Source organism: Anolis sagrei, chromosome 2 (assembly GCF_037176765.1).
Source record: "Anolis sagrei isolate rAnoSag1 chromosome 2, rAnoSag1.mat, whole genome shotgun sequence".
Lineage (NCBI taxonomy): Eukaryota > Metazoa > Chordata > Lepidosauria > Squamata > Dactyloidae > Anolis > Anolis sagrei.
This window is the reverse complement of record NC_090022.1, coordinates 279,626,190-279,649,354: the sequence shown is the minus strand read 5'-3', so window position 1 is coordinate 279,649,354 and position 23,165 is coordinate 279,626,190. Positions and strand designations below refer to the sequence as shown.

Here is a 23,165-nt window from a genome sequence, read left to right as displayed (position 1 = left end):
TTGCTGTTTAAGTCTAAAAATATTCAAGAGAGGTAAACTTTCAGTTCAGACAATTCCGATTGGTACTCCACTTCTGAAGTCACACTTCTGAAGTCACCACCTCTGGAATACACTTGCCTTTTGTCTTGGAATTAGACAAGGTGTGGATGCACTAGTCCTGGTAGGCTACCAGGATGTTTTTTTTTTCTTTCTATGGTTCATACCTTCCTTTGCAGGCGCCTTCTCCCTGGCTTCCTGTTTCAAGATGTGCCCACTTGTCTGTGCATTTATGCTTCCCCTTGGCTGTGGTTACCTTATCTCAGGGTTCTCTGCAAAGAGAGGATATAAAACAGCAAGCTTAGCTGTTCTTTCTCTGCTCGGTCTCTCTTTCTCATACAGAGGATAGAAAGAATGTGAACTTAGGATGAGAAGTACAAGGCAGATGCTGTGTACTTACTGCTTGGTTCTTCTTCCTCTCATATCAGCAGAAAATGGATTCGAAGCATCAACGGACCCTGGTGAGTCATTTCGTCTTTTTCTCTAAAACTCAAGAATAATTCTGAAAGGGCCTATTCATTTCAGAAAATTTCACCAAAGGCAGAATGAAAAAGAGCCGGAGCTCTCTGAAAACAATGATCAGAAGCTTTTAGGTAACCTCAAAGTATGTCTGTATGAAAACTGCCTCTGGTAACTTATGAGTAGGGATGTAAACTTGTAAATTGTTTGTAGAGTTAACTAAAGTTGTGAATGTGGTCTATATTCATGTATTGTTCCTTTGCCTATTGTAGACAGGCACACACACATACACACATATATAACTTATTTATTTACTTACTTAGGTGATCCCTCATAGTCAAGAGTATGATGGCCTTCCAAGTGCAGGGTCCTGGTGATGGATACATAAGTGACTGTAGAGCCCTATTCTTGACCCACATGTTCTTCCACAGTGAGGACATCAGTTTCCAGGTGGATGGTAGTTCCAGTCAGGGTTGGCTTGATGTGCATTCCTCTTGGTACATTTCTCCCTTTTGCCCTCCATGCGTGCCCTTTCAAATTCCTCAGCACTTCTGGTCACAGCTGACCTCCAGCTAGATAAGTCAAGGTCTAGGGGTTCCCAGATCTTGGTGTCTATGCTCCAGTTTTTAAAGTTAGCTCTAAGTCCATATTTCAATTTCTTTTTCTGTCCACCAACATTGTGTTTCCCATTCTTGGGAGTAGAGTAACTGTGATCAGGCATTTGGACAACGTGGCCAGTCCAGCGGAGTTCATGGCAGAGGAGCATCATGATGGTGGTCTTTGCTTCTTCCAGCACACATTTGTCCACCTGTCTTCCCAAGAAATTTGCAGGATTTTCCAGAGGCAACACTGATGGAATTGTTCCAGGAGTTGATTGTGACATCTGCATATATACATAGACACATACATACACACACAAAATTGAAATATGGTCCAAAGTGAAGTTGATAAATCTGTCAATTGATGCAAAGGGAGTTGAAAACGTAACCCTTTAAAATCTGGCTTTTGGTCTCTTGGTATTCAATAATCTTGGTGCCAAATTAGGGTTTTCACTCTCTTTTTAACCCTTGAGTGGCATCAGATCTTTAACATTCAAATGCCAGGCAGGTGGAAAATGACCCTCTCCATATTGGAAAAAGTTGTCCTTGTATTTAAATAGCTATACCTGTATTTGGGTGTTATAAATGGGTCAGAGTTTTGACTCGGTTTATTTTTCAAAAGACGTGATCTGCATTTGTATATTTCTTCATACTCGGGTTGGAAAGAACTTGAGAGAACTTTAAACTAGTAAAATATGAGAAAAAATGAAACTGCCACAGTTGTATATTCCATACAAAAATAAAAAAGTACATTTATTCATTACAGAGCAGGCATGGGCAAACTTTGCTCCTCCAGGTGTTTTGGACTACAACTCCCACAATTCCAAACAGCCGGTAGTCCAAAACACCTGGAGGAGCAAAGTTTGCCCATGCCTGTTATAAAGGGAAAGAGTGGCTGCTGACATCTTCCTCTCCAGTCAAGTAGGAATTCTGCTCCAGGCTTTGAAGGCACTTTGAAAGTGTTGGGAAAGTATTTCCAAAGGTTCAGCACCTTGGATGGTTCCTTTTAAATTTTGGACTAAAACCTGGAACAGAGTCACTGCCCACCTGAGATGAATCCATTGAAGAAAACCGACCTAATAATCTGTATGCCCTGAGGCCAATCTGCTGTCCTTTTCTTTTAATAGCCCCCAAATTCATATATTCATTAGTCAAAATATGCTGTGATATGTTGTGGAATAGAGTCGTTCAGTTTTGGTTTCTTCCATATTGTCCTAAAGGAATGTGTACTCTCGCAGTACAGTTCCTTAGAGTCATAGAATCATAGAGTTGGAAGAGGCCTCATGGGTCATCCAGTCCAACCTCCTACCAAGAAGCAAGAAAATTACATTCAAATCACCCCCAACAGATGGTCATCCAGCCTCTGTTTAAAAGCCTCCAAAGAAGGAATGTCCACCACATTCAAGAGCAGAGAGTTCCACTGCTGAACGGCTCTTACAGTTAGTTTTTCCAGTTGTTGTTACTACCTTATCCCCATTTTTCATGATTAGTTCCAGACTAGGTCTTTTTCTAAATCATTTTCTGCTCTCTGAATTACACAAAGATTAGAGTCAGTACAGTGCGAAAGGACTATTTCACTAGCTGCACTTAACTGTAAAATTAATTAAAAGAAAGAAAGTTGAGAAAAGAAAAGAAACTGTTTCTATATGTTCTGAAGTGAAAAAGAAATCTATTCAAGTCAATCAAACTTTGCAGCCTGTGCCATTAATTGCTGGAAAATAGTTCAGGGAAGTATAAATGTCTTTTGAATATTTGAAAAACTCCTGAGAACTATAGCAACAAATACTTCAACTTCTTGGCAACATTTATTGTACCTGAAAAAATTATTTATATATATTTATACATTATATTTATCTCTCTTGGTTGTTTTACTTATGATGACATTTCCAGTTCCTTCTGCTCTTGTGGTTCTGTCTCTTAGTGTACAGCAACAATCTCCTTCTCCAATAATAATAATAATAATAATAATAATAATAATAATAACCACATAAATACACATATACACAGACTGGGCCACAGCAACACATGGTAGGGGACAGATAATAATAATTGAAACATTCACACCTAGCTCCAACAGAGAAGAGTTCTTTCTCCCACTGTGGTCTTTCCACAGATATATAAACCCAATTTTCCTAGTTTCCAACAGACCTCACAACCTCTGAGGATGCTTGCCATAGATGCAGGTTAAACGTCAGGAGAGAGTGCTTCTAGTACATAGCCATACAGCCTGAAAAACCTACAACAACCCAATATGGTATCCTATTGGAAACACTGATGAATAAAGAGAGTTAGTTTGACCTTTAGTCATCAGTTGCCCTAGATCCTGTTGAGTCATATTCCAAGCAACATTTGCCCAGAATGATTGTTCACAGAAAGATGAGAACATCTTCCAAGAATATAGAAGATTACAAGACAGTACATGACAGTTCCCAGCAGAAACAGGTGGGAAGGACTAGTGGTTCTCAACCTTCCAAATGCCGCGACCCCCTTATATAGTTCCTCATATTGTGGTGACCCCCAACCATAACCCTAACATTATGAATTGCCATGTAAATAATGATCTGCAGGATGTCTTTTCATTCACTGGAGCAGATTTGGCACAAATACCCGGTATGCCCAAATTTGAATACTGGTGGGGTTAACAGGGGGTTGATTTTGCCATTTGGGAGTTGTAGTTGCTGGGATTTATAGTTAACCTGTAAACAAAGAGCATTCTGAACCCTACCAACAATGGAATTGAACCAAAGTTGGCACACAGAACTCCCACGACCAACAGAAAATACTGGAAGGTTTTGGTGGGCATTGACCTTGAGTTTTAGGAACTTGTGCCTTTGATTGCCTCTGTTACGGAGATATAACTCAACATGCCACAATCCCTTAATACAGTTCTTTATGTTGTGTTGACCCCAACCATAAAATTATTTTGGTTGCTACTTCATAACTGTAATTTTGCTACTGTTATGAATCATATGTACATATCTGATATGCAGGATGAATTTTCATTCACTGGACCAAATTTGACACAAAGACCCCATATGCCCAAATTTGAATACTGGTGGGGTTGTGGGGGATTGGTTTTGTCATTTGGGAGTTGTAGTTGCTGGGGTGTATAGTTTGTCTACAATCAAAGAATATTCTGAACTCCACCAATGATGGAATTGAACCAGTCTTGACACACAAAACTCCTATGACCAACAGAAAATACTGGGGGGTTTGGTGGTCATCGATCTTGGGTTTTGGAGTTGTAGTTCACCTACATCCAGAGAGTACTGTGGACTCAAACAATGATGGATCTAGACCAAACTTGGCACAAATACTCAATATGCCCAAATGTGAACACTGGTGGAGTTTGGCTGAAATAGACCTTGACATTTGGGAGTTGTCGTTGCTGGGATATGTAGTTCACCTGCAATCAAAGAGCATGCTGAACAGGTGGAGAGATCTTCAGCCTTCTCTGCCAAAGGGTTTCCTAAGACCTTCAGAAATGTGTGTTTTCTGATGGTCTTTGGCGACTCCTTTGAAACCCCCCTCATGACGCCCCAGGGGTCCCGACCCACCAGTTGAGAAATGCTGATCTAGAGAGCTACAAGTTGTCCATCCCCCAAACCGCTATTCAGACCATGGTTCAATAACAGTCTGAGTGCACTGTCAGTCGACTAATCTATGAGAAGCCTAGAAATGTTTCTTCTCTACAGTTGATAACCATCAACCTCTCTCTGAAAAAAAAATTACTCAAACAACCCATGATGGAAATTCTCATCAGATGGTTTTGGTATTTAAGTAAAGTGAGTGAAACTCTGACAAAAATGGCCCGTAAGATGCAAATTTTACACAAAGACACCTTTCAATGATTCAAACAATCCAAAATAAAAAGATATCTTTGAATTTTTTCTTCTAAGTTTGAGCTCTGTTTTCTGGAGAAAAGATGCACATGGGAAACTTCTCATATCACTGAATATGGCCCATCACCAGTGGGCAAGACATAGGTAGGCGGAGATGACATTGTTGTCGTAATAACAATGATGGAGCTCCTTTGTTGTAGTTATATGATGAAGCAGGATCTTGACCTTCACTGTTCTATATCTATAAGCTCCAAAGGCATACATATACAGGGGGGGGGGGAGGAATTATTGCATATAGCAATGAAAAAAGGTAAAATTTCCCCTTGACATTTAGTCTAGTCATGTCTGACCATGAGAGGTAGTGCTCATCTCCATTTCTAAGCTGAAGAACCAGCATTGTCCATAGACACCTCCGAGGTCATGTGGCCAGAATGACTGCATTGAGTGCTGTTACCTTCCTGCTCAAGTGGTACCTATTGATATTACTCACATCTGCATGTTTTCGAACTGCTAGGTTGGAAGAAGCTGGGCCTAACAGTGGGAGCTCACCCCGCTCCCTGGATTTGAACTGCCAGCCTTTTGGTCAGCAAGTTCAGCAGCTCAGTGGTTTAACCTGCTGTGCCACCAGGGCATTTCAGCACTGAAACAGCAATGTTTTCAGAGATATTGTGAATCCTTGAAGAATAATATGAAATTGAAACAGATTTTGTTTTTAGCTCCAGCCTTCCTTAGTGATGTTTGTTGAAATGGAAATGTGTTTTATTGTTGTGTGCCTTCAAGTCATTTCTGACTTATGATAACTCTTAAGAAGCACTTATGACAGGATTTTCATGACAAGATTTGCCTTCCTCTGAGGCTAAAAGATTGTAACTTGCCCCAAGTCATCCAATGGGTTTCCTTGGTGAGGGGCCACTTGAACCCTGGTTTCCCAGAGTTCTATTTCAACCCTGAAACCATTACACCATGCAATCTCTTATGTTATTATGTTATTGTGATTAGGGTTTAGCAAAACATCCTTCAGTGCTGTGTTTTACTCAACATGCTAATATGGAATTTGGGGAGGTGTGCATGTGAAGGACTCTTCAAGTCACTTTGTTGTTGTTTTTTCGTATCAGGAGCAACTTGAGAAACTGCAAGAATTAGCCATCTGCAAGGATGCCCAGGGGACACCCAAATGTTTGGATGTTGTATCATCCTTGTGGGAGGCTTTTCTCATGTCCCTGCATGAGGAGCTGAAGCTGATAGAGGGAGCTCATCCACACTCTCCCTGGATTCGAAATGCTGAACTGTCAGTCTTCAGTTCTGCTGGCACAAGGGTTTAGCCCATTGCTTCACTGGGGGCTCCTACTTTGTTGGTTTAGTGATCCCAGAGGAAGAAAGCAAGAAGAGGAAATGAAATTTCAAACTGAAATACAGAAATATTCATGTTCTGTAATCATGTTCTTTAGTATTACTGTAGAACAGTATATTTCTGCATATTATTATAGGTGATCACTTGTGGCGAAGTATGATTGTCTTCCAGACAGTGGATCTCTATGTGTCTGTTTTGGATCCGCGTGGTCTTTCACAATGAGTTTTCCAGGTGAAAGGCAGTCCCAACAAGGATTCGCTTGAAGGTCCTTCCTTCAAGCGAATGGTCACATTTCTCCCTTTCACCTTCTATTCATGCCACTTCAAAATCCATTACACTGTTGGTAACAGCTAACCTCCTGTTGGCATCTTTGAGGGCCAGGGCTTCCCAGAAGTCAATGTTAATTCCACAATTTTTAGGTTAGCTTTAAGCCCATCTGTAAATCTTTGCTGTCCACTGACAGTCCATTTTCCATTCTTGACCTAAGAGTAAAGTAACTGCTTTGGAAGATGGGCATTCAGACAAGGCGGCCAGTCTAGTGAAGTTGATGGCAGAGGATCATCTCTTCAATGCTGGTGGTCTGTGGTTCTTCCAGAATGCTGATGTTTGTCTGCCTGTCTTTCCAAGAGATTTGCAAAATTTTTCAAAGGCAGTGCTGATGATATCTTTCACGAAGTTGAGAGTGACTTTTGGACATGATCCATGTTTTGCAGGCATACAAACAGAGTTGGAAGGACAAGGAAGCATCTAGGGGCGGTTCCAGACAGCACTTTAACCCAGGAACAATCATAGTTTAAAAACACGCTTGTGCCTGGGTTGAAATCTACACCCCCCCAAGAAAGCATGTTCTTTCTGGGACAAGTGTCCAAATGCCCTCCTGGAACCTTTCGAGAGGACAGGGAGACAGCCCCCACCCCTCCCAAAACCCCTTAAAATGGGAGGAAAGTAAAATAACTTACCCACCTACCATGAAACTGCTGCCTGAGCTCTCCTGTCATGTAGAAATGATGTGCCTGGAGAGGGGGGAGGAGGAAAATATTTTGTTCCCCCTCCCCTCCTGGCACATCATTGGGCACGACAGCAGCAGGGAAATGCTGGCCTGGTAATTTATTTTAATTTTAATGGCTTTTGGGGAAGGTGGAGAGGGGGTTGATGCCTTCATAGTTTTCCAGGCTGAATCAGCCTGGAAAATGTGAGAGGAGTGTCTGGAATGCCACCTCAGAAGTTCAGGACTTCTGAGGGGGCAGTCCAAACAGCAAACATAGTAGGTTCAACCCGTGCCTTTCAAGAAGATGCGGATCTAACCCACTATCACACTACATTGACACAAAGCAGGATTTTCCTGCTTTGTGCCAAATGCACTTGTGTTGTCTGGATGCCCCATGGGAAAATGCGGGAGGACGCACGTTTTGTGCCCTGTCTGGATGGGCCCTTGGTGTCTCTATAAATGTCGCGATCCTAAAATGCTCTCTGCTTCATTTTAAAAAATGCTGCACTCACAAAGCTCAGACGGTTTTGTATTACGATAGTGGATGGCGTGACTTTAATAGTGATTATAATGTTATATGCTTTAATGTGTATTTTAATTCTAATTTTAATTTTTAACAAATGTATCTAATTGTCTGTTGTCTAAAGGCATCAAATTGTTGCCATATGTAAAGCCGCCTTGAGTCTTCTTTGGAGTAGAGAAAGGTGGGATATACATAAAGAAAATCAATATGTCTGCATCAATGTCGAGTTTTGTGGAGAGGTGACTGCCTAGGTAAAAGAAATGGTCATTATTTTCTATCATTACATCATTAAGATTTATTGTTGGCATTGCAGATTGGTTGGTACCTGCTAACTTTGATGTGAGGCCAAGATTTCATATGCTTCTGCGAAGGTGTTTAAAGTTGTTTGTAGGTCTTCCTCTGAATGAGCACAGACTACCTTATCATCAGCATATATTTGTAGTATATTTCTTATTGAGTATTAATAACATGCCAATCTGCACTTCCAATTGAAGCATTAATGTTTAGATCCTTTCTCCTCAGACACCTGCACTGATGCTGAACTGGACTCCAGCTTTGAGTGTATTGTTCGAATGCCAGCATACTCGAAGAATTACTTAATTTGCAAAGTTACAGCAATGGAATTGTTCCTGAATGAAGCTGACATTAGCTTTACTGTGTAAGAAAGAACTTCCCAACTTCATTAAAATATAGTTATTTTTCTCTAAGCATTACTTTCTTATGATAAATGATCTTTAATGCTTACAGGGAACCATGGGAACACTGGATAATTGTGATGGAACAGTTGTGATGGAATAGTTGTGATGGTGATGGTGAAGAGCGAAAAGGGTGCCCTGCCCTCCTAAATAAGAATTCTGTTCCTACAAATGAGTTTTCCTTCAGTTCCCCAAATTTCTAGCATTGCAGAAGACATCTGGAAATCACTCGCATCTATTTGCTGTGTCCATTTCCTCTTGGCAACTGTCTATTCCCTTTTCTTTGGATGCCTAAGCTGTATTTCCAAATGTTCAACTGAAGTTTGAAATTACTAGAATGGTAGAAATTTTGGGACTAAATTTGGATGATCAGAATTCTTATTTGGAGGGGCAATGTCCTCATATTGCACACTCATACCTGGCTACATCTCTGCATGTGTTTCTGTTGCATATATTTTTCATTGCTCCTAGTAAGCTGCCAGACTTGTAGTAGTTTCCAACCTTTTTTTGACTAGGGACCACTTTGACCAGGAACCACTTTGACCAGGAACCACTCCTCCAACACTAGTTCCAAAAGGGTTACGAGTCGGTTTTTGGTCAACTTTAGATTCGGTTTGGTTATTTGGGGTGTTGATTCAGAAAATTGCATTGGCTAGACCATATCAGCTCTAGTTTCTGATACAGAACATATGCCATCCAGTAGTTCCCATCTGCTAGCCCAGAGAAAACCATATTTAATAATCTAGAACTGACTTATTTCTCATGTCAGGAGCAAGCCAAACAGTTGTATTGCATTTTTAACAAACAAACAAACAAACAAAGCACAAAGTTTGCAAGCTTGGTAGTTGATTAAGCGTCCTTTGACCAGTATCTGGCCACTTGGGGTGCCTCTGGTATTGCTGCAAGAAGGTCCTCCATTGTGCATGTGGCGGGGCTCAGGTTGCATTGCAGCAGGTGGTCATTGGTTTGCTCTTCTCCATACTCGCATGTTGTGGATTCCACTTTGTAGCCCCATTTCTTAAGGTTGGCTCTGCATTTCGTGGTGCCAGAACGCAGTCCGTTCAGTGACTTCCAATTCGCCCAGTTTTCTGTATGCCCAGAGGGGGGTCTCTCATTTGGTATCAGCCATTGGTTGAGGTTCTGGGTTTGAGCCTACCACTTTTGGACTCTCGCTTGCTGAGGTGTTCCAGCGAGTGTCTCTGTAGATCTTAGAAAACTATTTCTAGATTTAAGTTCTTGACGTGCTGGCTGATACTCAAACAGGGGATGAGCTGGAGATGTCACTGCCTTGGTCCTTTCAATATCGGCTGCTACTTCCCGGTGGATGTCAGGTGGTGCAATGCCGGCTAAAAAGTGTAATTTCTCCAGTAGTGTAGGGCGCAGACACCCCGTGATAATGCGGCATGTCTCATTAAGAGCCACATCCACTGTTTTAGTGTGGTGAGATGTGTTCCACACTGTGCATGCATACTCAGCAGCAGAGTAGCAAAGCGCAAGGGCAGATGTCTTCACTGTGTCTGGTTGAGATCCCCAGGTTGTGTCGTATACTGTTTCTAGCGCCCACTTTTTGCTTGATATTCAGGCAGTGTTTCTTGTAGATCAGAGCACGGTCCAGAGTGACTCCCAGGTATTTAGGTGCGCTGCAATGCTCCAGTGGGATTCCTTCCCAGGTAATCCTTAGAGCTCAGGATGCTTGTCTGTTCTTGAGGTGAAAAGCACATGTCTGCGTTTTAGATGGATTAGGGAACAGCTGGTTTTCCCTGTAATAGGCAGTAAGAGCACCTAGAGCTTCAGAGAGCTTCTGTTCAACCATCTCAAAGCTCCCTGATTGAGTGATGATGGCACGATCATCAGCATAGATGAAGCTCTTTGTCCCTTCTGGCAGTCGCTCTTATTGCTACATGGTTTTGAGGCAATTATGTAGTAATGATGAAGCCGCGGACCATATTTTCATTCTTGTAGACCACTGGTGGTCTACGGACCACTGTTGTAGACCATGCACATATTGTACAAAAGTGCTGGTTACACAGATAAAGCATTACATTTCAAAACTGTGTCGGCAGTAAGAAGAAAGAATACCAAATAACAGACATGATTTCAGTCCCTCATTTATTTGCTCTTTCATTAACACAGATAGAAAAATCATGAAACATTTGTTCAGACTTATTTACAAAAAATCACAGAAGAGAGTATAAACAAACAAAAAAAAACCCCGAAGATGCAAAACATACTTACTAAGGGCTAAAATGGATTGAAATAAGTAGGACTCCCTTCTGAAGATGGCTGTTAGGAACAATGGCACACTGGATTCAAATTCATTGCTCTTTAAATGCTTGTGTCAATTTTTTGCAGGGCTAAATTTTGGAATTCCATATTAACCATCAAACTCTCCATAGGTCTGCAGAGCGGAAATGCGAAACACACGGCCAGTTAGTAGTGAATTGCTCTGTGAAACAGGATGAACTTCCTTATCCCATCAAAGTTTGCTTGGAAATGAAGCAACAATGCAAGGAGTGCAAGATGGTGACAGGAATTAAGATCAGTAAGCTCAGTCAATGTTGTGTGTCCATCGTTCAGAACCATATGTTTTTTTTTTCACTATTTCAAAAGGAGGTCATGGGACCATTTCATTACTATCCATGGAGAAGAATGAAGACAGACAAAGGCATCCATGAACAATTAATGAGAAAGTGGGGAAATAGCTTTAAATATTTGAAATAAAGTCATATTGTGGCCTAATGTAAAGTAAACCATGTTTGATCAGCCCACACACTGCCTTGCCAGGGAAAGAAAATATGCCACATAAGTTAACAATAAAGAACAAGTAGTTCTTGTGGGTTTTTTCGGGCTATATGGCCATGTTCTAGAGGCATTTCTCCTGACGTTTCGCCTGCATCTATGGCAAGCATCCTCAGAGGGTGAGGTCTGCTGGAGCTGGGAAAAGAGGGGTTTATATATCTGTGGAATGACCAGGGTGAGACAAAAGGCTTTTGTAAGTGGGCTAGGTGTGAATCTTTTCAATTGACCACCTTGATTAGCATACAATGGGCTGACTGTGCCTGGAGCAAACTCTTCTTGAAAGGTGATTAGATGTCCCTGCCTGTTTTTCTCTCTGCTGTTTTAATTTTAGAATTTTTTAATACTGGTAGCCAGACTTTGTTCATTTTCATGGTTTCTTCCTTTCTGTTGAAATTGTCCACATGTTTGTGGATTTCAATGGCTTCTCTGTGTAGTCTGACATGGTGGTTGTGAGAGTGGTCCAGCATTTTTGTGTTCTCAAATAAAATGCTGTGTCCAGGTTGGTTCATCAGGTGCTCTGCTATGGCTGATTTCTCTGGTTGGAGTAGTCTGCAGTGCCTTTCATGTTCCTGGATTCTTGTTTGGGCACAGCTATTTTCAGTGGGACAATGAATTCTACGAACAGAAAGATGGAGTAGCTATGGGGAGCCCTCTCAGCCCGGTCATAGCTAACTTCTACATGGAACAATTTGAAAAACAAGCTCTTGAAACAGCAACCAAAAAGCCCACTATATGGTTCAGATATGTGGATGACACTTTCACCATTTGGAGCCATGGAGAAGAAGAACTCAACAGGTTCCTGGAACATCTGAACAGCATCCACCCTAACATCCAGTTCACTATGGAAAAAGAAAAGGAAGGAAGACTGCCTTTTCTAGATGTCCTAGTCATCCGCAAACCAGATCAACAATTGGGTCACACAGTTTACAGAAAACCCACACACACAGATAGATATCTACATAAAAACTCCAACCATCACCCAAGTCAAAAAAGAAGCACCATTAAAGCCTTGGCAGACCGTGCAAAAAGAATCTGCGAACCCCACCTCCTCCAAGATGAACTGAACCACCTCAACTGGGCTCTACAGGCCAATGGATACTCCACCTCAGACATCAGAAGAGCTGCAAGACCAAGAACAAGCCACAAGAGTAAAGATGAAGATCCACCCAGAGGAAAAGTGTTCCTGCCATACATCAAGGGAACCACTGACCGCATAGGGAAGCTGATGAGGAAACACAACATACAAACAATCTACAAACCCACCAAGAAAATCCAACAAATGCTACGTTCAGCAAAGGACAAGAGGGATCCTCTCACCTCTGCAGGAGTCTACCGTGTACCATGCAGCTGTGGACAAGTCTACATAGGGACCACCAAACGCAGCGCCCAAACAAGAATCCAGGAACATGAAAGGCACTGCAGACTACTCCAACCAGAGAAATCAGCCATAGCAGAGCACCTGATGAACCAACCTGGACACAGCATTTTATTTGAGAACACAAAAATGCTGGACCACTCTCACAACCACCATGTCAGACTACACAGAGAAGCCATTGAAATCCACAAACATGTGGACAATTTCAACAGAAAGGAAGAAACCATGAAAATGAACAAAGTCTGGCTACCAGTATTAAAAAATTCTAAAATTAAAACAGCAGAGAGAAAAACAGGCAGGGACATCTAATCACCTTTCAAGAAGAGTTTGCTCCAGGCACAGTCAGCCCATTGTATGCTAATCAAGGTGGTCAATTGAAAAGATTCACACCTAGCCCACTTACAAAAGCCTTTTGTCTCACCCTGGTCATTCCACAGATATATAAACCCCTCTTTTCCCAGCTCCAGCAGACCTCACCCTCTGAGGATGCTTGCCATAGATGCAGGCGAAACGTCAGGAGAAATGCCTCTAGAACATGGCCATATAGCCCGAAAAAACCCACAAGAACTGAGTGATTCCAGCCATGAAAGCCTTCGACAATACAAAGAACAAGTAGTTTACTCTTCCTAATGGAGCACATAATGTCCTTTTATGAGAAGTTTAAAATAGTCTTTCTTTTCTTCATGTGAATAAACTCCTTCAGCAGCTCATGAAGTGAGAGTACACTCCAAAATCTGTCTCTCTCTGTTTCTCTCTTCAAACTGTCCCTCTGAACGTGCATAGCTCGAGTCTGAACAAAAATGTAACAGTATCAAAAAGTCCTAGGCTTAGATCTCCCTGGGCATTGTCTAACCAATCAGTTTCATACATCTTATTTTACAGTTATTTATTTATCGTGTCCGGGCAGACCAAACAGCTGCATTGCATTTTTTTAACAAAACAAACAAACAATCAAACAAAACACAAAGTTTGCAAGCTTGGTCGTTGATTAAGCGTCCTTTGACCAGTATCTGGCCACTTGGAGTGCCTCTGGGGTTGCTGCAAGAAGGTCCTCCATTGTGCATGTGGCAGGGCTCAGGTTGCATTGCAGCAGGTGGTCAGTGGTTTGCTATTTTACAGTTGACACAACACATTAACTGATTCCTTGCATGCTCCAACACCCCTCCTTGTGTTAACAGAAAAATAAGCCTTTATATTTATACAATACATTCAAAAATACGCAAGTCACTCAATACTGCCAAATGTTTCTGAACACTCAACGGTTTTGTTAACACAGCAGCCAAGTTCAAGTTAGTATTGCAGTAAACTAAACCAAATTCAAACTACAGCCTATATGCTGCTGCACTGGAATCCTTTGTGCATTATACGTTTTGTGCATTATCTTTCACATGCAATCATACTTCTTTCTACAATTTCAGTTCAGGTTATGTGTTGCTGTTTCTTGCTTAAAGTTGCACATTCTTAGCTGGTGCATAACTATTACTTGATCCCTTCAATTTACCACTTTATTAACTTAGGTTGTGGTGTAAGCAACAAAAATTGTCATCTGAATGCCTTTGTGCATTTTGCATTCAGAAACAGGGCAATAAAAACCAGATTGGAAGATATACACTCCAATGCACAAGGGTGGAGTAACATAACATCTTCCATAATCTGTGTGCAGATATCTATGCTATACAATATAGGATCAGCCCAAGTATAGCTTTCTTCTTATAAGGATCAATATTCATTTGTTCGTTCATTTGTTCATTCATTCATTTCACCCACGCTTAAGCGGCTGAGGGGGAAAAGGAAAGGGCTTGAGGCTGTTAGGAATTGTGGGAGTTGAAGTCCAAAACACTGGAGAGCCCAAGTTTGCCCATGCCTGCTCTATAGTCTTGAAACCTTTAAACAATTGTTTCAGATGTTTAGCATGAACATTTTGCTTGTATGGTGCAAGAACAGTGTTATCCTGATCTGTAACTCTTGGAAAGGCATTATTCAGATGCCTTTACTATATGGGAGTCTTGAAGATATTTGCAAATTCGGACAACTTGCTATGCAAAAAATGAGATGAGAGTAATTTCCCACTTTTCCTTATCACCAATGCAAACAAAGCCTATGATGGCATTGCAGAAAATGCCTCAACCCTACTCCCAAATGTTATGGTTGTATTTCAAAGAAATCTATAGAATCCAACTCTTCCTCTTTAACCCATCTAAGGGGACAGACCCATGTTATTAGGATAATGATTCAATTTGTCTTTATGTTGTCATTTACAGTTAAACCTGAAGCACCATTCGGTTTAAACATTACATACCTGGAAAAGGCAAATGAGTATCTTGTTAATTTCTCCAGTCCGCATAAACCATTGACATACCTTCATCGCAACTTAATGCATGAATTGGTCTACCGTCAGGAAAACACATCTTGGACTGTGAGTATGACTGTCTAGTTTTAAATGGGCATAACAGATCTCTCCAGTCATTAAATCTGAATATTTATAGCATAACCAAGATTATGGCAACCAGACTGACTGATAACTGGCAAATAGAGGGAGAAAACGTGGAGGCAGTGACAGACTTTGTGTTTCTAGGTGTGAAGATTACTGCAGATGCAGACTGTGGCCAGGAAATCAGAAGACGTTTTCTTCTTGGGAGGAAAGCAATGACCAATCTCAATAAAATAGTGAAGAGTAGAGACATCACACTGGCAATTAAGGTCCACCTAGTTAAAGCAATGGTATTCCCCTTAGTAACATATGGATGTAAGAGCTGGACTATAGGGAAGGCTGAGCTAAGGAAGATAGATGCTTTTGAACTGTGGTGTTGGAGGAAAGTTCTGAGAGTACCTTGGATCGTAAGAAGATCCAACCAGTCCATACTCCAGGAAATAATGCCCGACTGCTCATTGGAGGGAAGGATAAGAGAGGCAAAGATGAAGTACTTTGGCCACATAATGAGAAGACAGGAAAGCTTGGAGAAGATAATGATGCTGGGGGAAAAGGAAGGAAAAAGGAAAAAGGACCAAAGGCAAGATGGATGGATGGTATCCTTGAAGAAACTTCAGCGAATCAACAATGCTGCAGCCAGGTTGTTGATGGTAGCTGGGCATAGGGATTGTGTCATTCCCCCATTGAAAGGTTTCACTGACTTCTGGTCTGCTTCTGGGCAGAATTCAAAGTGCTAGTTATGACCTGTCAAGGTTTCCACAGCTTGGGTCCAAGCTGATGATTGGCTTAAAGACAGTCATCAGCATCCTACTGGGACCTTGTGGCATCATAAATGGACTTAGATCAGAGGGAATTGTGCAGTTGGGTAAGATCCATATCCAAAAGAGAGCTGTTGTTAAGTTACTATGTAGCAGAGCCAGAAAAATGCATGATACACATTGTTGCATGATTCCCATTAGTGCACAATACTCACCAGTGTTTGATTTATTTTGGTGTGCAATACGCACCATAGTTCATTGTGCAATAATGTGTATTGTGAATTAAATAAATAACTGAAAAAGGACTGGTTCTAAAGGTGGCTTTGTTTGCTCACTTTTGAAAATACATTTTTCTTATTTCCCCTTTTAGAACATAGAGTCACAATATACACCGATCCGAATTCTAGGGAAGAAACTTCAGCCAGGATCAAGATATGAGATAAGAGTTCGATCCAAGCCCCATGGAAACTATTTTGAAGGGACATGGAGCGAATGGAGTCGTTCTGAATACCAGGAGACCCCATATCACACATGTGAGCAATTTTTGGTTTTGAAATTGAAAAGGCAAGACTACAAAATATATCCTAAATATACAACAGATAAATACAAACTAGGTTTCAAACCCCAGTAGAAAGTTTAATCCTATCTTACATCAAATGCCATGATAGTACATATATCTTCTGACTTTCTTCCCAATCTTTTCCTCTTTCTTCTGGGTTTTTGATTTGCTGACAAAGACAGAAACATCTTTGAGCTGAGACAAGTGAGGGGATGGAGATAGATGGCTAAAGAGGCTTTAAAGCCAACTCTTACATAAAATCCAGCCTTTTTCCACCTTTCTAGCTGCTCATCCTGAGTTTATCTTTCCAGACAAAGAGTCAGGACAGCATAGTAATTACCTGAATCACCATCCATTGACCTTAGACTACCTTAAGCTGACACCCTGCCAAAAACATATGGAAGTATAAGTCCATAATAATATTGTCTTCCAACTCCTTTGGTGAAACCTAGATGATCCTTGTGTGTTTTAAGAGGTGGTTGAGACCAGAACTGATCCTCTTCTATGTGGACCATACTTTTACTTGCTGCCTCTAACCTATGGCCATCTAACAGCTCATGGAGAACGGAAAATGGCCAAGAAACATCTGGTTACAATACTCTGACATATAAGAATAATATGGTCTTCCAACTCCTTTGGTGGACCCTAGATGATCCTGGAGATGCCTTCATCATTGTGCATCTATAATCTCTTAATCTGATGCTTCTCAGCTATCCCATGTTTACGGGATTCACTCCTAAATGGCTGGGTTGGGGCTGGGCTGCAGAAGGAAGATGAGTACAAAATATATCCTAAATATACATAGTTCCATGGAGGAACTTTACAATATATTTCCTAATGGAGGATCTCAGCCTCAGTTTGGTTCGTAAATGTGATCTCTGTTGGAAGAGAAGTCAGAATTCCTCTTGGATGGACCTCTAGATTCCAGCAGCATTCTCTTTTGTCTTGAATATGATCTAAGGGCCAAAATGTCAGCCACAGATGCAGGTGAAATTTCAGGAGAGAATGCTGCTGAAACATGGCCATACAGCCCGAAAAACTCACAGCATCCCGGTGTATAATTTTATTATTTATTTATTTATTTCAAATATTTGTACCCCACCCTTCTCTACCCCCGCAGAGGGACTCAGGGCAGCTAACAGACAGCAATAATTCAATGCCCTTGTTGTGGGAATTATCCTTGGCCAGGCTAGAAGATAGGGGACTGGTAAACAAAATTTTTAGTGGTTCTATGTCCATAGTGTACCCTGATTAAGGCCCTTAGATCATACCCAAGGCAAAAGAATACTATTCATGATCAGGAAAGTTATTTAATATACTTTTTCACCTCAATTACTATCTAGAAAAACAGAAGTGACTTTTATATGAGTTGCAGGTCACCTCTACTGACTTGCCGTATAAGTTATGATAGAAGATCTGCATTTTTTCTCGGTTCTCATATTAATGAATGGACTTGGAAGACAAATGTTTGTATAGCCCATTGTCTTCCCTGCTTTGTAAGGATGAATGACTATAGTGAGAACAGTACTCCATTCCTGAGAACAACTACAGAGCCAAGGTTGCTGAAGGATGAGGATTATGCTAGTTGTGTAACAAGAGGTAGTGAAATTGCTGGAGGGTGTTGTCAAAGGCTTTCATGACCAGAATCACTGGGCTGCTGTGAGTTTACCAGGCTGCATGGCCATGTTCAGAAGCATTCTCTCCTGACGTTTCACCCACATTATGGCAGGCATCCTCAGAGGTTGTGAGGCCACAACCTCTAAGAGAGTGGTTCTCAACCTGTGGGTCCCCAGATGTTTTGGCCTCCAACTCCCAGAAATCCTAACAGCTGGTAAACTGGTGGGATTTCTGGGAGTTGTAGGCCAAAACACCTGGGGACCCACAGGTTGAGAACCACTGTTCTAAGGATTCCTGGCATAGATGTGGTTGAAATGTCAGGAAAGAATGCTTCTGGAACATGGCAACCTGCTGGAGGATGACTTCTTGAAGCCTGAACGCAAATACACATGCATACACAGTAGTGTAAACATGTTTCATGTCACATCTAGCTTGTCTAGGATCTATAGGCAAATGCTTAAATATATATATTATTTGTTCTCTTAGATGATGATATCATTATCGTGGTTTTAGGATCTGTTTTGACATTCCTCCTGCTGTACATTCTAATTTCTCTGATCACAATCTTTTGGAAAAGCAGGTAATTCTAAACACTTTATTTGTTTGTTGTTTTGACTAAATGTTGTTTTGCTCACAAAGGCCCCAAAGGTTGAAACCATTTTTAAAAGCCATAATTTAAAATTACAAAGATAAATGGAAAAATACAGGTATGAAAGAGGCTGTCTTTTTAAAATTCCACTAATTTTAATTTGACATTTAAATGCATGTACATACAGGGCACTCCAAACAAAATAGAACCAAATAACCAACCAGGCAAACTTCAGCCCTCCAGGTGTTTTGGACTTCAACTCCCACAATTCCTAACAGCCCCAGGCCCTTTCCTTTTCCTGCTTAAGTAGGCTGAGTGGAAAAAGGAAGGGGCCTGAGGCTGGTAGGAATTGTGGGAGTTGAAATCCAAAAAACCTGGAAGGCCCAAGTTTGCCAATTCCTGAGATAGAACTTAGAACAAATCAAACTGAAACTCTCCCAAGAGGCTGAGGGGAGTAATCTGCGATTATCGTACTTTGAAAATATCACAATAAAATACCATGACTCACTTGAAAAGACATCATTTCATGTATTTCATGGAAGTGGAAGGAAGTAAGAAAAGAGGAAGATGGCATTCCAGATGGAGAGATCCAATCATTTATAGTGATCCTGTAAATGAACGACCTTCAAGTCACTCTGTCCTCAATAACTGTGCAAGACCTGAGCTGGGTTATTGAGGACAGGGTGACTTGCAGGTCTTTCATATATAGGATCACTATAGGGCAGTGGTTCCCAACCTTTTTTTGACTAGGGAGGGACCACTTGACCAGGGACTACTTTGACCAGGGACCTCCAACACTAGTTCCAAAATGGTTACGAATCAGTTTTTGGTCAACTTTAGATTCGATTTGGTTATATGGGGTGCTGATTCAGAAAATTGCATTGGATAGGCTACATCAGCTCTAGTTTCTGATACAGAACATATGCCATCCAGTAGTCACCATCTGCTCACCCAGAGAAAACCAGAGACCAGAGGTTGGGAACCACTGACCTAGAAAAGGATGGTTGCGTTACTTAGGTTTTCCATTTAAGACCATTTGTTTTTAAGACTCATAAGCAATAATTGCATAAACAATCATTGCAATGTGAATCAGGCTATCTTTGGAATCGTACATTCCACACCAACATTTTCCTTTAGCTTCCCCTCACCTCAACCAAAAAACAATATTTAATAAAAATGTAAAAAGTTCTGTTCCTTAGGAAAATAAATACATATTGCCTTTACCTATCTGCAACAATAAAATACTATTTTTATTGGATCAAAATGTATTTAGCAAAAAGACGTTTAGTACAAACTTCCTCCTCTCAGCCCTTGCTCCTTGGTTGCTCACCTCATTCAAAGTCTTCCTTTCTTCCCATTTTTTCCAGCAATATTTGCATCAGTGTTGCTATCCATCCATCACTTCTTAAAAGCTCTGAACGTATCATTGTGGACAGCTTCTTTCTGATTTTTCTTTCTTTCTATGTTGCACTCTCAGTAGATGTCCCTCTTCTCAAACTTCTCTCTTTTTTACCTATAACTATGCCCATTTCCTTTCTCTTGTTGTCTCTTCTCCATATTTCTGAAACAACATCTTCAAGTTTCCCTCTGTTCCATTGATGTTGTTCCTTGCCCACATTACATAGCACTTGCAAGCACATATCACACATTGAAGAACTTTGCCAGGGATGATGCAGGAGACATTATATTGAGGAGAGAACAACATAGCTTCTTGTTGTCCTCAGTGAAGAGTCCTCAAAATATCAGTGAGCTCACAATATATTTCTGCAATCTTTGTCCAAGGCCAGACTAAGGTATTTTTGTACCTGGGACAAAGGACAAGTTGTTTATATGTTTTTGCTGGTATACCTCAAGGCTAATTGACTTTGTAGGCATGTACCTCATCAAAACGGTTATTGCTTTATATCCTTTGCCAGGATCAAGCCCATTGTGTGGCCCACACTGCCTACGCATGAAGAGGCTCTGGATAAATTGTGCAAAAAACTAAGAAAGGTTTGTATTGTGTCTTCTTCTTTGACTATAAGAGAGCTTGCATAAAACATAGGTTGGGGCTTGACTGTCAGGAATAGAACAACATAGGCCCCTTCCACACAGCTGTATGAAATCCACATTAAACTGGATTATGTGGCAGTGTGGACTCATAATCTAGTTCAAAGCAGATATTGTGGATTATCTGCCTTGATAGTAAGTATTTAAGTAAACTTTATTACGGTCGATGATCAGATCATAACAGGGGGATCTGCCTTGATATTCTGGGTTATATGACTGTGAAAGGGCCCATAGTCAGACATTATGTTCTTCTTAGTTTTTCTCAGTTGGCTGAAAAATAATCTTATCCTTCAACTGCACTAAATACCTCTGTATATCCCTGCAGCATTCTGATGCAAGTTTCTTCAATCCTGAGAACCTGGGATATGTAGACATCCACAAGGTGGACAGCCTTCAAGCCAAACCAAAACCGGATGTCTTTCAACCCTCATTTCTGCCTTGGGATGCAGCTAATCCAGAGAAGTTTGGGAATGAGCAGGACCCAAAGAACAACATGGTTCTTCTCAATGACGGCTGGCTGAAGCTGCCTCTGGCATATGAAGGGATGTGGCCAGCTGAGATGCCGAACAGATGTTTGGGTGGAAGCAATCCAGCTACTCGTGGCAGTTCATTCTTCAATGGGGATAATAGCTCTGGCAGCTCAGGTAGCAACAGTGATGCTCTCAGCAGCTGTTCTACTGCTTCAATGGGCACCATCATGTTGTCTGGGTCCGAGGCAGATCCTTGCCATCACACTTACACCAACAGTGAGGTTAGAGTGCCAAACATAGAAGAAGCCTATGTTACAATGGCCAGCTTTGTTGGAAACAAGGGGACCGAGCAGTGCCAGCACTTGGCATGGCAGGGCCCTAGAAGAGTCATTTCACAGATTACTGCCAGGAACAATGACTAAAAGGCTGAGTAGTTTGTGCTCCTAAAACACAAACTCACGTGGCACCTTAAAGAAGAGCAATTTAATTATGGCATAAGCAACTTAATCAGATGCACTTATCCAAAATACATACATAAACATTTGAGTGAGCAAAGTAGATGTGTTCCTGGGCATTACTTTAATAAAAAATATTGGTAGCAAAGGAAGATATATACATATAAGCGACAAATATGTCCCTACACCACAAAAAAGAGCAGTTCAATCATCTTTTTATTTGAAACTAATGATAACAGCCATGTGAAGTCAAACAACAAGACTAAGTAAACAAAAACATACTGAAATTTCTAAAGACCATTAGAAAGCCGCTTCCAAAATGTAGCAAGAGATGTTTTTGTTTTTCTTCTATAGTCCTTTGTGTTTCTGTTTTGTTTGCCAAATGTATAGATCTGTGCATTTTTAATATGCTAGATATTAGGCATAGGCAATCCATGGTTCTAAATGGTTCTAATGGTATTTACAAAAGTAGTGGGTGTCGGTGCTTTGCTTCTACAATGTTGCTAAAGTTCCAATGGTGAATATTTCAGAACTCTAACAAAACTTTCAAATTTTCATTATAAATGGCAATTTATAATTGGTTCTGACATAAAAATCACCAATAATGAAATAATAATGAAATTTTGAAAGTTTTGTTAGAATTCTGAAATTTTCACCACCAGAATTTTAGCAACCCTGTAGCACCAGCACCCCCTGGTTTTGTAAGTACTTTAGAACCATTTAGAACCATGGGTTGCCCATGCCTACTAGATATACCTGGTAAGGCAGACTTATCTGCTGCCTCCTTCTCTTTGTTTTGCTATTAATACATGCTCAGAATTTTAGAGGCAGCCGCAATTTACCTTCCTACTGTTGGTAGGCACATACTGTAGGGTCTGTATGATTAGGAAGAGGAGAATCTCATTCTTTCCAAGCTCAAGCTTCATTGCCATATTTAGTGCAGTAGTTACATTACTCCAACCTGCTGCTAAATGTCTATGTTTTGCCAACCGTCCTTCAATATCCTCTCAATGCCAATGCTGCTACAAGGAAATTTCACTCTTAGGGATTCTGTTAACTGACACATGCCTATGTGTGCACACATGTGTGTATGTGTGCATGCACATATGCAATACACTTCTGGGTACTTTTTTTGTTGTGTCAGGAGCGACCTGGGAAACTGCAAGTCACTTCTGGTGTGAGAGAATTGGCCGTCTGCAAGGACGTTGCCCAGGGGACACCCGGATGATTTGATGTTTTATCATCCTTGTGGGAGGCTTTTCTCATGTCCCCACATGAGGAGCTGGAGCTGATAGAGGGAGCTCATCTGCCTCTCCCTGGATTCGAACCTGCGACCTGTCGGTCTTTAGTCCTGCCAGCACAGGGGTTTAACCCACTGCACCACTGGGTTACTGAGATTAAAGAAACTCAAACTAGAAGGAAATTAAATTCACAAAGTATTGGTAGTAACAGTGCTTGTTATTATTAGTAGAGTCAATTCACAAAATGGTTTTTGATAGCATGAACATTCTGGAACTAGGTCAACCATATAATATGTGCAATGTGTTATGATACATAATCAGATTTTTAC

At 41.0% G+C, this 23,165-nt stretch overlaps 1 protein-coding gene across 1 annotated transcript; it reads left to right on the top strand.

Moving 5' to 3' along the window:
* The first annotated feature begins 236 nt into the window (after window positions 1-236).
* On the top strand, window positions 237-22,081 carry IL7R (interleukin 7 receptor). The gene is made up of 8 exons (XM_060760799.2): window positions 237-497; window positions 8,321-8,456; window positions 10,890-11,035; window positions 14,929-15,083; window positions 16,227-16,389; window positions 18,519-18,612; window positions 20,538-20,613; window positions 20,996-22,081. The coding sequence occupies exons 1-8, from the start codon at window positions 404-406 to the stop codon at window positions 21,560-21,562; spliced, it is 1,431 nt and encodes a 476-aa protein (XP_060616782.2). The 5' UTR covers window positions 237-403; the 3' UTR covers window positions 21,563-22,081.
* The last annotated feature ends 1,084 nt before the right edge of the window (window positions 22,082-23,165 follow it).

Bases quoted from the DNA above. Each gene is read 5' to 3' on its own strand.
- IL7R (XM_060760799.2), top strand. From the start codon at position 404: ATGAGAAGTACAAGGCAGATGCTGTGTACTTACTGCTTGGTTCTTCTT. The intron at 8,457-10,889 runs GTAAGAAAGAAC...AACTCTCCATAG, and splicing joins GCTGACATTAGCTTTACTGT to GTCTGCAGAGCGGAAATGCG. The intron at 18,613-20,537 runs GTAATTCTAAAC...ATCCTTTGCCAG, and splicing joins ACAATCTTTTGGAAAAGCAG to GATCAAGCCCATTGTGTGGC.